Source organism: Talpa europaea, assembly GCF_964194135.1.
Source record: "Talpa europaea genome assembly, chromosome: 10".
In the NCBI taxonomy this organism is placed as follows: Eukaryota; Metazoa; Chordata; class Mammalia; order Eulipotyphla; family Talpidae; genus Talpa; species Talpa europaea.
The window spans coordinates 118,208,848-118,223,229 of NC_140077.1; the positions used below are offsets into that span (position 1 = coordinate 118,208,848).

The 14,382-nt window shown below is 61.3% G+C and overlaps 1 protein-coding gene across 1 annotated transcript in view; it reads left to right on the forward strand.

Moving 5' to 3' along the window:
* TRPC3 (transient receptor potential cation channel subfamily C member 3) overlaps positions 1-11,513 on the forward strand; it is a gene marked incomplete at both ends in the record, with an annotated part of 34,796 nt that extends 23,283 nt beyond the window's left edge. The window contains 9 exons of the mRNA XM_084245617.1: positions 238-454; positions 953-1,186; positions 2,235-2,499; positions 2,967-3,162; positions 3,823-4,032; positions 4,747-4,794; positions 5,836-5,919; positions 9,977-10,052; positions 11,383-11,513. Coding sequence (XP_084101743.1) covers positions 238-454; positions 953-1,186; positions 2,235-2,499; positions 2,967-3,162; positions 3,823-4,032; positions 4,747-4,794; positions 5,836-5,919; positions 9,977-10,052; positions 11,383-11,513 — 1,461 coding nt within the window. The remainder of the gene's footprint in view (positions 1-237; positions 455-952; positions 1,187-2,234; positions 2,500-2,966; positions 3,163-3,822; positions 4,033-4,746; positions 4,795-5,835; positions 5,920-9,976; positions 10,053-11,382) is intronic.
* Positions 11,514-14,382: the final 2,869 nt, after the last annotated feature.

Consider the following 14,382-nt stretch of genomic DNA (forward strand, 5'->3'; position numbering starts at 1 on the left):
TACCAAGCAGAACCCTGAGAACAAGGGGGCTGGGGGCCCCACACCATTCACAGCCTCTCATGGACACGTGGTGGTGACCAGCGCCCCCGCGAGCCCCGGAAGCACATCTGTGCGGTGGCCCCAGTGGCCCCTCCGCCGCAGGGCACAGGCGTCCCACACAGGCAGCGCTGCCGCGTTCCGCTGAGCGCTCATGCCAGGGCGCCCCGCCTGTCTGTCCGTCCGTCTGTCTCCGTGCAGCTGGGGAGGACCCTGCGGAGCCCCTTCATGAAGTTTGTGGCCCACGCCGCCTCCTTCATCATCTTCCTGGGCCTCCTGGTGTTCAATGCCTCCGACAGGTTTGAAGGCGTCAGCACGCTGCCCAATGTCACCGTGACCGACCACCCCAGGCAGGTCTTCAGGGTGAAGACCACCCGCTTCACGTGGACCGAGATGCTCATCATGGTCTGGGTCCTCGGTGAGTCCTCAGCCTCCCCGAACCGCCGGCTTCCGCCCAGAGTGGTGTCTCCATCCAGTCTCTGTCCCCCCGAATGTGCTGGGTGTCCACGTTGCCATTGCCGGGCAGGCAGTGACAGATGGGGGATGACTGGGCTGCCTGGTCTCCCCAAAGGCCGCCCTTGGCCCAGTGAGTCATGAGCCCAAGAGCTCGGGCTGCAAGTGTGGCCTCCACACGGTGGGCTCCGTCCTGTCGGCCGCACTTGGTGGCACCGTGCTGTGACTGGCGACTAGAGAGTCGCGTGTGGTTCAAGGCTCTAGGCACTTTCCATGCTCGGTTTGTTACCTGCCCACCGCAGCCCCTCGAGTGGCTGTGCTGGACAGCGCAGCATGGGGAGATAGGCACAACCAGCCCCGTCGGCCACTGACCTAGACCCGCGTGGTGTCGGGGCCAGGACGGGGTGTCGGAGCCGGGATGGGGTGGTAGTTCCCTGCCAGCTGACACCCCTGCCGTGCGCAGGGATGATGTGGTCCGAGTGCAAGGAGCTCTGGCTGGAGGGGCCACGTGAGTATGTCCTGCAGCTGTGGAACGTGCTGGACTTTGGGATGCTCTCCATCTTCATCGCCGCCTTCACCGCCAGGTTCCTGGCTTTCCTGCAGGCCACGAGGGCACAGCAGTATGTGGACAGCCACGTGCAGGAGAGCGACCTGAGCCAGGCCGCCCTCCCGCCGGAGGTCCGGTACTTCACGTACGGTGAGTGAGCAGCAGGGCCTGTGTCTGGGGTGCTGGGCCCCCCTGGAAGAAAGGCCAGGAAAGGGAGGTTCAGTGGCAGCGGCGTCAGGGCCTGTGGGAGAACGCGCGTCAGGCTGGAGCCCCCGTGTGTGACTGTCCAGTGTTCTCTGCCTCCGTCTTCCCGTGGGCACCAAGGAGGCGATGCAGGCTCAGATCACCTCTAAGTCTGACCACAGTGGCTCTTACGCCTGCGTAGGGCGTGAAACCATCCTCATTAGGGGGAAAGAGCTTGAAAACTGCCAGAGGTGGAAGCTGAGAGCCCGAGGGCTGGGCGGTTGAGGTGATGAGAATGAGGCTTCAGTGCCTGGTGGGGGGGGGGGGTGGCCGGGTCGCAGCTCACGGATCCTCTCCTGGGGAGCAGCTGCAGCCTCAGCAGCACCCCCGCAGGAGGCGCCAGCCTCCCTCCCTGGGCCGGACGGAGGCTGCCTCTGCGGGTTTTCATTTACTTGCAGACACTAAATTTGGAAAAGAATCTGGAAGTTACTGTCTGGCTTTCGTGGCACAGAGCAGAGCTTGTCTGGGCTCGGCTGTGGGGCAGCCTTCGCAGCTTGGCCGGTGAGACGGGGCGGGGCCGCCCCTCAGGGCTTCGGCCTCAGCAGCCGGGGGGCTGCGCTGGACCCCAAAACCGGTGCCACTGGTCCACTCCCAGTACTTCATCAGGGTGTGTCTTGCCTGATGTGTATCTTGACTGTCTCAGTGACCTGTTTATTTAGATTTATTCCAGCGTAGTCAGAAACTGCCACCAGGAGGGAAGTTTGTGAATTCGCTGCGTGTTTATCACGCGTGTGGCCCCGAGCAAGCTTCCAGACGGTCCACTCTTGGGTTCTGCGTCTGTTAGAAGGTGACGGCAGCAGTGGTGCCCGCCACACCCTGTCCTGGGGGTTTTGTTCTGTTTCTGCCCCAGGTCAAGTCAGCCTCGATAAAGAGGCGGGTGTGCCCAGCCTCCGCCCCCCATGCCCGCTCTGTGCCCAGGCAGGCTGGGCAGCATGCGTCACCCCCTGTTTTCCAGCCAGAGACAAGTGGCTGCCGTCGGACCCGCAGCTCATCTCTGAGGGGCTGTACGCCATCGCCGTGGTGCTCAGCTTCTCCCGCGTGGCCTACATCCTCCCGGCCAACGAGAGCTTCGGGCCCCTGCAGATCTCGCTGGGTAGGACGGTCAAGGACATCTTCAAGTTCATGGTCCTCTTCATCATGGTGTTCCTGGCCTTCATGATCGGCATGTTCATCCTCTACTCCTACTACCTGGGGGCCAAGGTGAACGCCGCCTTCACCACGTGAGTAGGCCGCGGGGAGGGCGTGGGTGGGAGGCGCAGGGCGCGGGCGGCTCAGCAGACGCAGAGCACAGGGCCAGGAGCCGGGTGCTCGAGGCGCCTCACCACAGCACGAAGAGGAGAGTCTCTATGAACTGCTTTTCGAAGTGGCCATGTCGTTTTTCTGAACTTTGTTCCACTGCAGAAAACCCAATTTAAGCTTCTAAACCACATACACAATCAAACCCCAGGCTTCCGTCCTTCTAGGGCAAAGTCGCGAGCAGGTGGGGGCAGTGGCCAGGCGCTCCTGATGGTCGCTCGGCCGAGTCCGGCCCCGGCGCACGGGCTCTGAGGCCGGGCAGGGTCCCCGCCATGGCGCAGGGGAACAGCCTGCTGGCCGGCTGCTAATTACACCTCACTTGCTTCGAGTTTCTGCTTTTCAAAGCCGAGAGCAGCCAACGTCTCTGCCGTGTGTCCCATTCTCTCGACAGCGTGGAAGAGAGCTTCAAGACTTTGTTCTGGTCCATATTCGGGCTGTCTGAAGTGACGTCCGTCGTGCTCAAGTACGACCACAAGTTCATCGAGAACATTGGCTACGTGCTGTACGGCATCTACAACGTCACCATGGTGGTCGTGCTGCTCAACATGCTGATTGCCATGATCAACAGCTCCTACCAGGAGATCGAGGTGGGCGCTCCGGGGCCGGGCGGGGTGCGCCAGAGGCTCGGGGCAGGCAGAGCCGCCGTGTCCTTGTGTCTTCGAAGCCGCTGTGCTCAGCGTTGCGTTGGGTGCACCACGGCTTCTTCCTTCACCCTCGTGTGGCTGCCTCCAGCAGGGCCTCAGTCTCCCCCGGTGCTTGGTTGTCAGCCGCGGAGTCTGCACTTCAGAACCCCGCGGGTGGCCCGGGACCGAGCTCCCGTGGCAGAGAGAGCCGCACCCCGCCCGCGGGGAGCTCCGAGCACACCTCGGGGTGTGCGGCCGGCCCGGCCTCGCCTGCACCCGTGGCCCGCCCAGATAGGCGACCCGGGGGGTCAGCCGTTACATCAGCAGAACCTGAGGGGAGAAAGGGCTCATCTCTCAGCCTTCCCTGGCGTGGATTTTCCTTGTGCTTTCTTTGGTTTTGGGTGGGGACGGGAAATTCTGGTTACATTTTTGTAGTCACAAACGGAGGCATGTGGAAGAAAAAAGCTCCAGCTATCACGTAGACCGGTAGGGTAACGGGCAGACAAGTGCGCCAAGTCGCGTCTGTTCCGCAGGCCTTGCCCTCCGATGATCCGAATCACCAGGGCAATCGCTAGACTGTTCGGCTTTTAAGCGAGTTCTTTCTTTTGTGTTTCTGTGACGCAGGACGACAGTGATGTGGAGTGGAAGTTTGCGCGTTCAAAACTCTGGTTATCTTATTTTGATGACGGGAAAACCTTACCTCCACCCTTCAGTCTCGTTCCCAGCCCGAAGTCATTTGTCTACTTGATCCTGCGGCTCAGCAGCTTCTGCAGGTGCCGGCGGGGGCGGCTGCAGAGGGACGTGGAGATGGGCCCAGGCGGCTCCAAGTCCAGGGTGAGTGCCCGGGACCCGCTCGACCTCACCACGGGGTTTGTCTCTTCCTCCTTGTCTTTTGCGTTTGTTCAAAAATCTGTGTGACCTTGGGAGATGTTGAGAGCAACTGCTGTGTTAAAGCAAACAGCAAAGCTGCGGTGTGAAGACCCCCTGTTTCTCCGTATCCCTGACTTGTCGGCCTTATCCTGCTCGGTTTCAGCCGCACCCTCCTCCGCTGGCGTAGGGCTCCCTGCACATTCTTCTTGCTTGTGGAAACCCTTTACGTTTCCACTGCTGCCGCGACCCCATGTGGCCTGAGAGCCTCCTCGGGTGGAGCCGTACAGGCCCCTCCAGCCACAGGCCAGCGTCCGCCTGTGGGGACTTGGGGGGACGCGCTGGGGCTGCCCGCCCAGCTGCCCGAGAGCACTGTTACCATGGGGTGGATTTTTAACACAACCAGTGCAGGCGGCCAGGCCGTGGGGCCTCCGGGCCTGTGGAGGAGGCAGGTGGACAGTGAGCATTCCATGGAGACCAGCCTTTGACCTGCTGTGGCCCCTGAGGCTGTCGGGTCGCGAACTGGGCTTGGCCGTGCCCCCCACCTGGTCCTCTGTGCTGGGGAGGCGTTGCCCGACCAAGCCCCCCACGATCCCCCCATCTGAGAGGGAAACTGTGAGTTTGATGCGAAGCGCGGAAAGCTCCAGCCTCTGCAAACACGAGTGCCTTCCTCACCTGCAGTTTACAGAGTGCTTTGCTGTGCACTGGGGCCTCTTGCAACGCTGCGAGGTAGGTGTGACTCCTCTTCCACTTTGCCCATCAGACTCCGCAGCCCCAGGCGGCCGGGCGAGGCAGGCTGCCTGGGGCAACTGGTGTCCCAGAGACCTGGGCGCCACCCTCGGGAGGCTGCTGGGAGGTACAGCTGGGAGGCTGCTGTACCTCTCGGGAGCTCATCAGGGCGCGGGGTTCAGTGGACACATACTGGCTGGAGGAGCTGCTGCCCACCACAGCCTCACGGTGCCCTCTGACCTCACAGCTTCCTCCACAGGCCCCTGGGGCAGCAACCAATGGCCCCACCCAAGCCCACCCTGGCCACAGAGGAGGGGAGTAGCCAGCGCCCCCCCCCACAAACTGCCTTGGGGGTTATTTTCAATTGCCCCTGGAGGGGTTTTAAATCTCTCTAATCTTATTCATATTCACAGATATTTTCTGTGTCCCGAATGTAGTAAAACTTGGAGAAATTCTGTCTTTCTTTTAAGAAAGTCACCCGAAGTTGCCTTTTCTGGTGGCCCTGGCTCACGTGGGGGCTGGGCCAGACCCCCGCCGGGCACCAAGTCCAGGCATGGCCTGAGGGGCCCTCTGGGCCTGACGCGCGCGCAGGGGTCCGGCCCTGCGCTGCTCCTGTTCTGACAGAAGTTAAGCCTTCAAAAGAAAAAGAAAGGAAAGCTAACATTTAAACCCAATTCTCCTCCGAAGTGTGAATGTTTTCCTCAGTGTAAGGCCTGGATGCTGGGGAATGAGTGACCGGGCAGCTGTGTAGGGTCCCAGGGCTCGGGGCCCCACTGTGGGGTGGGGGGCCTGGCACGGCCCGTGGACAGGAGACGCGGGCCGCCCTGCCCCTGCATGTCTCGCCACGTCGGGTGACCGTGAGCCTGTTGTGCAGGGATGTTTTTAACTTTGGAAACCCAGTAAGTCACCCGTGAAACTCAACTGCCACAAGCTCGTCCCAGACGTGCTCTCTCCTGGGATGCTCGCGGAATGGAGTGGGCTGTGCTTTTGGTTTCCAAATGGCTGGATTCTAATTTACTAGATTGTTGTATTTTTTCCTAGTTAAACCTCTTCACTCAGTCTAACTCAAGAGTTTTTGAATCACACAGTTTTAACAGTATCCTCACTCAGCCGACACGCTACCAGGTAAGCAGGTCTGGGCCCACCCTTGTCTGCATGTGGCTCGTGTCCATCTCCATGCTCCTGTGTGTGTGCTCCTGAGCGTGTGCTGCGTGGGTGTTACATGTGTGTGTGTTCCTATGTGTGTGTTGCATGTGCTCCTGTGCATGTGCTGCGTGTGCTGCATGTGCTGCGTGTGCTGTGTGCAGAGACTTGTCCTTCTTCTGCACCATGAGGGTTGGCTGGAGAAACTGGCATCTTAGTTCGGGAGGGCTTTATTTTTTTATTTTTTAAAGATTTATTTATTTTTATACAAGAACTGGGGTACAGACCAGAGGCGCGGGAGGGTGAGAGGATTCACCAAAGACAGAGCGGGGAACAGAACAGGCAGACTGAAAACACTGCTGAGGGGCACAGCGGGCGAGACAGGAGAGGTCTGCCGTGCCATGTGGGGGATCAAACCCGTAACGCAGAGGCTGCGGACAGCCCCACAGTGCTGTGCTCAACCCGCCGCGCCACCGGGGCGGCCCAGTTCAGGAGGGTTTTAGAATCAGCTCGAGCCCTCCGTTTTGTTCTCAGTCAAGGAGCGAGAGGTGTTCTGTGGGGCTGAAAACATGGCTGCCGGGGCTGTCCCGGCACGCAGGTGCGTGCGCCTCGGGGGGAAGCGGGGACATGGGGGTCAGGACAGCAGTGCTCTCAGCGTGAAGCCTCGTCGCGTGCCGTGGCTTCCTTCCAGCGACACGCTTGCAGGCAGGCCCTTGGGCCCTCCCTTTGCTCAGTCTTGCCTGAGCCTCGTTGCGGTGTTATGCTGGCTGCGACTGCGAGCACCGGTCTCCACCTCGGGAGTGCGGTCTCTTATCTCCCATCTGCCTGGTCATCATCGATGCTCGGGTCCTTTGACTTCTAGCGCGAGGTCACAGGCGGCGGGGCGGGGCGTCACTCGGGCTGGCCCGTCCGTGCGGCGGACAGTTCTTGCCTGCAGTGCCGTCGTCACTGAGACCGATGGATCCTTTGCTTTGCCGAAGCTAACTGATGGGGGGAGGGTGCTAGTCCTATGAATGAGGTGGCTCATATGGCACTTACCTGTCCTGACTCTGCCAGAGGGTGCCGCCTCCGTCCCCCACCAGGCCCGAGGCTCCAGCCGCTCGCTGTGAGACGGCGGCCACGGAGCACGCCGGCCCCTCGTCCTCGCAGCCAGCCCCTGTGCACGGCAGCCCGGCCTGGGCACGCTCCCTGCACCGTCTCCCGGCAGCGGTGGCTCCACGGAACTGAGGGGTGGAGGCTGATTTTCAGGCGGCGCCTTGCCTTTGAGAGCCGAGCCATGAGGGACGTGGCACCTTTGTCTGCGATTCCAGGAAAACAGCAAAATCCCCTCTGACACTAGGTGCCGTGCCCTCGGGAGCCTGGCCGGAGTAGCAGGTGTAGGTTGTCTGACCCTCATCAGGTTTGTCCGTCTTTAGGGCTTGTCGTTTCTTTGAACTTTTTCAAGAAATATTTAACTACTCCCTTCAAAGTTTTGCTTTTCATTTTTGAGTCTTCATCCCGTTGGCCTGTTTTCTCCAGCGGCACCAGGTGGACGCCGGTGTTGACTTCCCCTAGGACGCCTCAGGACTCGCGGCGGGTTCGCTTTTCTTTCCTGCCGGCTGTGCCGCTGCCTTTCCAGCTGCTTGGAGCTGGTGCAGCTTCTCTGTCTTCTCCCCATGGGAGCTGCCTTCGCTGCCCCACAGACTCACTCTGCGGCTGACGAGTCTGGGGCCACAGGCGCTGGCCTGTCCCCAGCTCCCCCCAGCCTGACTGGTGACCTCTCGTGGGGGAGAGGACCCGTCCGGGCCAAGAGCCAAGGCCTGTGAGCCTGGCTCTGCGTCCCACGGGGCTCAGGAGGGTTTACATTTGACCGTGGTTGGTAAAATCGGCTTTCTCTCCCGGTCACGGGCCCCTCTTGGTTTGTGGTTATTTACTGAGACCGACATTTTGGATTGTCCTGTCCTGGACCCCCTTCAACTTGACCACGAGGTCCACTGGGTCCCTTCCATCCATAATTTCTACTGAAAGCCGAGATGTGTCTCCCACCCCACGTCACCTATGCTTAGCGCAGACCTCCCCCTTCACGTCGCCTTTTCCTCTGATGGTCGCTGTGTGCACAGGAGTCTGTGACAGGAAATGACGAAGCCGGGCTGCTGGCACGCCCCCCAGGGGGGCATCTGCTGAGGGGTCCCCACCCCCACTAAGAGGTGGTCACTGACCTCCAGTTTGGGTTTCTTGTCCTTTCGTCTTGTTTTTCTTTTACAACCTAGGCTTGCTGCAGATATAGATGTTCACAAATGCATTGTGCAGGTTTACTTGTTATTGAGCTTTGTAAGAATAATTCATACTTTGTGAAGTCTGCAGTTTGGATTTTCATTGAATGTTTATGCTTCTGAGATTCATTTGCACTCTTGTGTGTGTCGGTGGTTCATTAATCTCAATAGTTTCGTTATTTATAAAACAATGACATTGCATTCTACAACAAACCCTGGTCTTTCTGTCTAGTCTTATTAATATTTGTTAGATCGTTCCAGTTATTTTGCTGTTTTGGACAAGGCCGCTGTAAACAGTGTTTATGTCTCTCCGGCCACACGTCGAAGCTTCTCCGCGCTCTCGGCCGTGGCGATGTTCTGCCAGGGGCCACCCCAAATGGCTTTCAAAGTGGTCACAAGTGCTGGCCCGGGCCCTTTGCTGTTGGCATTATAAGACTTAACTGTTTTTCCCCTTTTTAAATATAAAACTGTATCTCCTTTTAATTACAATTTATATTTCCCTACGGAGAGTTTGAGTCTGTTTTATGTGTTTGACGGCTCATGTCTCCTTTTCTGTGAAATGCCTGTTGGTCTTTTTTTCCATTTTTTCTGTTGCATTAGTTGAGTTTTTCTTAATTGAAGTTCTTCAGATATTTTAGACCCAAATTCTTCATCAATTATAACTATTGCCAATATTTTCTCCCAGTTTGTGACTTGGCTTTTCCCTTTCTTTATGGTATCAGAAGTTTTATTCGAAACAGAAGTTTTAAATTGTAATGAAGGGGAATTTATTAATCTTTTGTATTATGATAAGAATTTTTATCTTATCTAAAAAGTATCCAACTGTCCCCTGAATTTATAAATATATTCTCCTATACTTTCTTTAAAGTATTTGAATTCCTTGTTTCTCAGTTTAGATGCATGTGGGATTGATTTTTGTGTGCAAGGCATGAACTGGGGCTCCTATTTAATTTTCCCCATGTGGATAAACAATGATCCTAAGTACATTTATTTCAACTGAAACCTAATCACACACCTGCTGCTCCAAGAGGGAGGCAGGAAACACCGTGGAGTGTGTGGCATTTAGAGAGCATGAAACACGACACACACGGTCACTAACATGCAGACAAAATTCAAGGAGAAGACCTTGGAAAGACATAGGCCAAAATAGCAACAGTGAGCGATTTGAATAGTGGGATAAAGGAGGGTTTTTGTTTGTTTCTTTTGTTTTCCTCGGTGTTTTCCAAAATTGTCTGTGGTGATCGTATATTCACATTTTTTGCGGTGAGAGGTAAGGTGGGGCCGCAGGTGAGGACGCGTCCGTGTCCCCTGACAAGACACGTTAGCAGTTAAAGAGCCGGGAATTGAAATCTTCCAGCTTAACTTTTTATTTTATTTCTAAAGATGTATTTATTTATGCAAACAAGAGCTGGGGTGCGGGCCAGAGATGGGGGTGTGTGTGAGAAGATTCTCCGGAGACAGAGGGGAGCAGAACAGGCAGACTGGCTGGAGCCACTGCTGGGGGGCGGCGGGGGGGGGGGGTCTGCCGCGCCCCGTGGGGAGCTCCCTGGCCGGGGCTCGAACTCGCGCAGAGGCTGCGGGCGCGTCCTGCTGCGGCTCAGCCCTCGCGCCCCAGGGAGGCCCCGACTTAACCTCCCACGCCGGAGCGTGACCAGCCCGGGGCGCGGGGGTCTCGCGGAGGCGGGGGGCCTCGGGGGCCTCGGGCGTGCGGGGACCCCGGGCTGTCCGGGCAGCGTCTCCGCGTCGCGCCCCGAGGCCTCGGCTGACGGACGCGCCTCTCCCCGCAGCAGATCATGAAGCGCCTCATCAAGCGCTACGTGCTGAAGGCGCAGGTGGACAAGGAGAACGACGAGGTCAACGAAGGTGGGCGCCGCCCTCGGGCCAAGGGGGGCGGGGGGCTGGGGGTGTGGGGGCGGGGGGCACGGGGGACACGGGGGGGGGCGGGGGGGCCGGGGGTGCGCGGGCCTGCGTCTCCCCCGGCCGGAGCCCGCCGCAGGGGCCGCAGCGGGACGGAACCGACCCGGAGAGACGAGCGGGCCGGGCCGGCTCCGCGGGCGGCAGCGGCCGGGGCGGCCGGGCGGGCGGGCGCGGCCTCCGGAGCGCCCACGGGCCGCGCTGGGGGGCCCTGGACACCGCCAGCCCCCAGCCCCGGCCGCGCGGGTCAGATCTGGGGCGCGGGACAGCCCGAGCCCAGGGGTGTCGCTTCCCGCCGCGTCCCGGCCGAGTCCAGCAGGGGGTGCGGCCCCAAGCCGGCCCGGAACCGCGCGGACCCCCCTCCCCAGCCCCCCGGAGCCGCGCGGACCCCCCTCCCCAGCCCCCCGGAGCCGCGCGGACCCCCCTCCCCAACCCCCCGGAGCCACGCGGACGCCCCTCCCCAGCCCCCCAACCGAGATGCCCCCCACGGACCCCGGATCCCGGCAGCTCCACCCCCTAAGCGCCCCCACTCCAAGCGGGCGGCCCCGCCCCCACGGGCCCCACCAGAGGCTCCCGCCCGAACCCCCGAACCCGGGAGAAGAGCTTTTCCTTTTCGGAACCACGAAGGCAAAGCTTTGCGCGGGGTCTGGGGGACGAGGATTCCGGGGAGCGGGACCCTCTGACCGCGGGGGACGATCGCGGACGTCACCCGCCACAGCCGCGCGGGGTGCCGCGCCCCGCGCCTCCCCCCTCCCGCCCGCCGCCCCCAGCCCGGTCCCCGCGAGACGCCGGTGTCACCTGCGACCTGCGGGGCTCGGATGTCGCCTCCCGCGGGGTCACAGGGCGCCCCAGGGCCCCCCACCCGCTCCCCGCACCTCCGCGCGCCTCCCCCACCCGCGCGCCCCGCGCCGTGCGCCCCGCCCTCCCCAGGAGCACCCCAAGTCCGCCTCCCGCCCCCCACTTCGTACTTGACTTGGAGTGTTCTCTCCCCGTGAGGATCTCGAGCCCCGGGGCCTGTCCCGTCTCCTCGCCTGAGATCCCCCCAACCCGCCGGGCCTGGGGCGCCGGGCCGAGGGGCCGCCCCGCGGGTGGGCACTGGGGACACCCCGCCTGTGCCCGGGGGCTGAGCCCGTGGTCAGATCCGGGCCGGCACGTTGCTGGAGATGGATGTGTCCGAAAAAATGTACAGGAAAAATCTGAAATGACTCCCTTGGAGAGGCTGGGAAGCAGACGCGTCCGTGTGTCTGACGTCACCTCTGTCCTGTCTGCACCCCCGCAGGTGAATTGAAGGAAATCAAGCAAGACATCTCCAGCCTCCGCTACGAGCTGCTGGAGGACAAGAGCCAGGCCACCGAGGAGCTGGCCGTCCTGGTCCACAAGCTCAGCGAGAAGCTGCTCCCCGCCCGCTGAGCGGGGTGGGCCGGGCCTGGCTGTGGCACACGCGGCAATAATGTCCCACCTGTGAACTACTTGAAAACCCGGTGTCCGTGTTAGCGTCAACCGTCTATCGTGTGGCCCTCCCACAGTCAGGTCTTGACGAGTTTACGGTCTTATCACATAAAAACGGTCTGTTTTATCTGCCTTGACCTTGTAGATGACTCACCTTTGGTCTGAGGGCCCCGCTTACCGGAGCGTTTGTCAGGTTAGAGTGAGGGCCTTGGCCTGCAGGAGGCCGCGCGCTCCTTGCGGACAGACCGCGTCTGCCCACCTGTGTCTCCAGAGCCCAGAGCGACCCCTGCTGCCCGCAGGTGCTCCACCCACGTCGTTACAACCACCACCGGAGGGCCTGGCCGGCCTCCCTGTAGCGCTCCCCCACAAGCAGTGCTGGGGTTTTTCTTTAACAAAATAACTGAAGAAATTTTACAACCAGCTATGGCTGGGTGAGGTTTTCTTAGAATTTGTAGCGTCACTGATAACCCTAGAACCATGGAACTCCGAGTGAAGAATTCAATACTGAAACGGCTACTAGGAAATATAACCGCACTACATAGTCAAGTTTATGGGATTGCTCAAAACAACACATTAAAGATTGCCCTAAAGTGTGTGTTCTCGCTCGTCTGTCGTGACCTTCTTTGCTTTCAGTTGTGTGAATCAGTCAGCAGCGTGGTGAGAGTTTCCAAGCTGGGCTTTTCCAGTGTTGCTGTCTTGCGTGGGCCCAATTTCTGACCACTGAGTCCCTAATCTGCAGGAGCCTCATTCTGAGATTTGGAGGGTGCCATGTGGGAGACTGGGAAGAGGGCAGAGCCCCTGAGGATGTGGGGGCCCCTGGCCTTCATCACCTACCACGACTGATTCCCCAAAGACAGAGTGGGGAGCAGAACAGGCGGATCCACTGAAATTCACTGCCGAGGGGAGCAGCGGGGAGACAGGAGAGGTCTGCTGCGCCCTGTGGGTCAGCTCCCTGGTCAGGGACTGAACTCGTGCTACAGAGGCTGCTGATAGCTTGATAGCTCCGAGACTAACCGCTGGGCCACCAGGGAGGCCCCTGGCACCCACTTTCTCAGGAAGGCATCTCAGCTCTGTTCCTGCCCAGCATAGGTGATGTGTCTACAAGGGCTTATTGTGGAACCGAGCTAAGACTGCGCCGGGCAAAGGCCATGCCTATGCTTGTTCTCACAGGCCCTAGGACATTTGGGGGTTTTTATCCCCAAGTATTTTTTTTGTATCCAGCTAGGGCTAAGCCACTCTTAGGGGCCTGTTCACATCTCAGCTCTCTCCGTCGTGTTTCTGTCAAGTCTTGCAGGCACGCGAGTGGTGATCAGAGCTCAAAGGCCCTGTCACAGGCTCTAAATTCCTATCTCTGCGTGGTGCTTGAGTGCTCGAGGCTGACTCCAGGAAGGTTTTCTAGACATGGAGACAAAGCGGACCTTACAGGGGACTACGTAAAGCTCTTTAGATATTATTTATTTACTCCTGCTTTTGGGAGTTGAATTAAAAGAACTTTATACACTTTTGCTGCCGTTGTCGATTCACTAACTGCTATGCTACTGGTGTTTTGTCTCAGACGTTTTTCTCACTTTATATATTTCATGTTCTACCTCAGACCTGACTGAAGTACTGGATTCCTTGGCTCTGCTACTGCACTTGATACGAATAACAAAGACACGGAGTTTCCATGACTGACGTTCTCTGGGCGAGGCAGCCGCCACGCTCGGCCACCGTGAGCGCTTTGTCTCCCCTGTTTGTAGAGTAAACCCCAGAGGTTGTTCCTGGAGCCCAGGGTCCCCTGCAATGGCGCGTGCGGGCGAGACCCGGGGGCTGCCCGGTCCTCGCCTCGGGCACTGTCCTTTGCTGGACTCCAGCCCTTGGTTTTGGTTCTGGCCCGTTGGCCGTTGGGGGCGTTCGGAGGCGCTGGGGTCCCGCAGCCCGGCAGGGGGCGCCGTAGCGTCCTCGTCCCGCTCCTGCCTGCTGCCCCGGCCCGCCCGCCCCCGCCCGCCCCCGCCCGCCCCGGGTGGGCAGCGCGGAGGCCGCCGCCAGCATCGACCTCCCCGCGCCCGGCGACGGCGGCGGCCCAGCCAGCCCGGCTCGCGCGGGCCCCGCCTGCAGAGCGCGCGTCCCCTGCGCGGGGCGAGGGCCGCGGGCCCGGCGCCGTCTCTCCCTGGCCCCGCGGGCGCGCCCGCGCTCTGGGCCGGCGCGGGGGGACCCGGGCGCGGCTCCCACGGGCGGGCGCGGACGCGGGCGCCCCCTGCCGGCCGGCGGTCGGACGCGGGCGCGGGGCGCGGGGGCCGCGGGCGCTCGCCGGGACGCCCGGGCCGGGGACGCCGCGCGCAGCCAGGGCGGGGGTGCCTGGCGCGGCCGGCGCGCCGGCGGGGCCGGGGTGCGAGCCGGGGGGACGCTCGCTGCGGCCTCCCCGTCAGCGGCCGGGGCACCGGCTCCCCGCTCGCGCCGGGCGCGGCGTCCCCGGTCGCCCCGGAAACCGGCGGCGCCGCCCGCCCTCCCCGCGGCGATTGGCGGCCGGCGGGGGCGGGGCCTCGGCGCTCTCGCGAGAACGGGCCGCCGCCGGGCGCGCAGGCCGCGGGTGCCGGCGCTGCTCACCGGGCGCGGCGCGGGGCTGAGGCGCACTGCGGCCGTCATGGACCTGAGCCTGCACCGCGCGGACTACGTCCAGGTGGGTTCGGGCGGCGCGCGGGGCGGGGAGCCGGGGCGGGGGCGGGGGCGCGGTGGAGGCCGGGGGGCGGGCCGGGCCGCGGGGAGGGTTGGGGCGGGGGCGGGGCGGGGCGGGGCGGGGGCGGGGCGGGCTGGACCCCGGGGCGGGGCTGGGGGCGGGGCAGGTGGTACC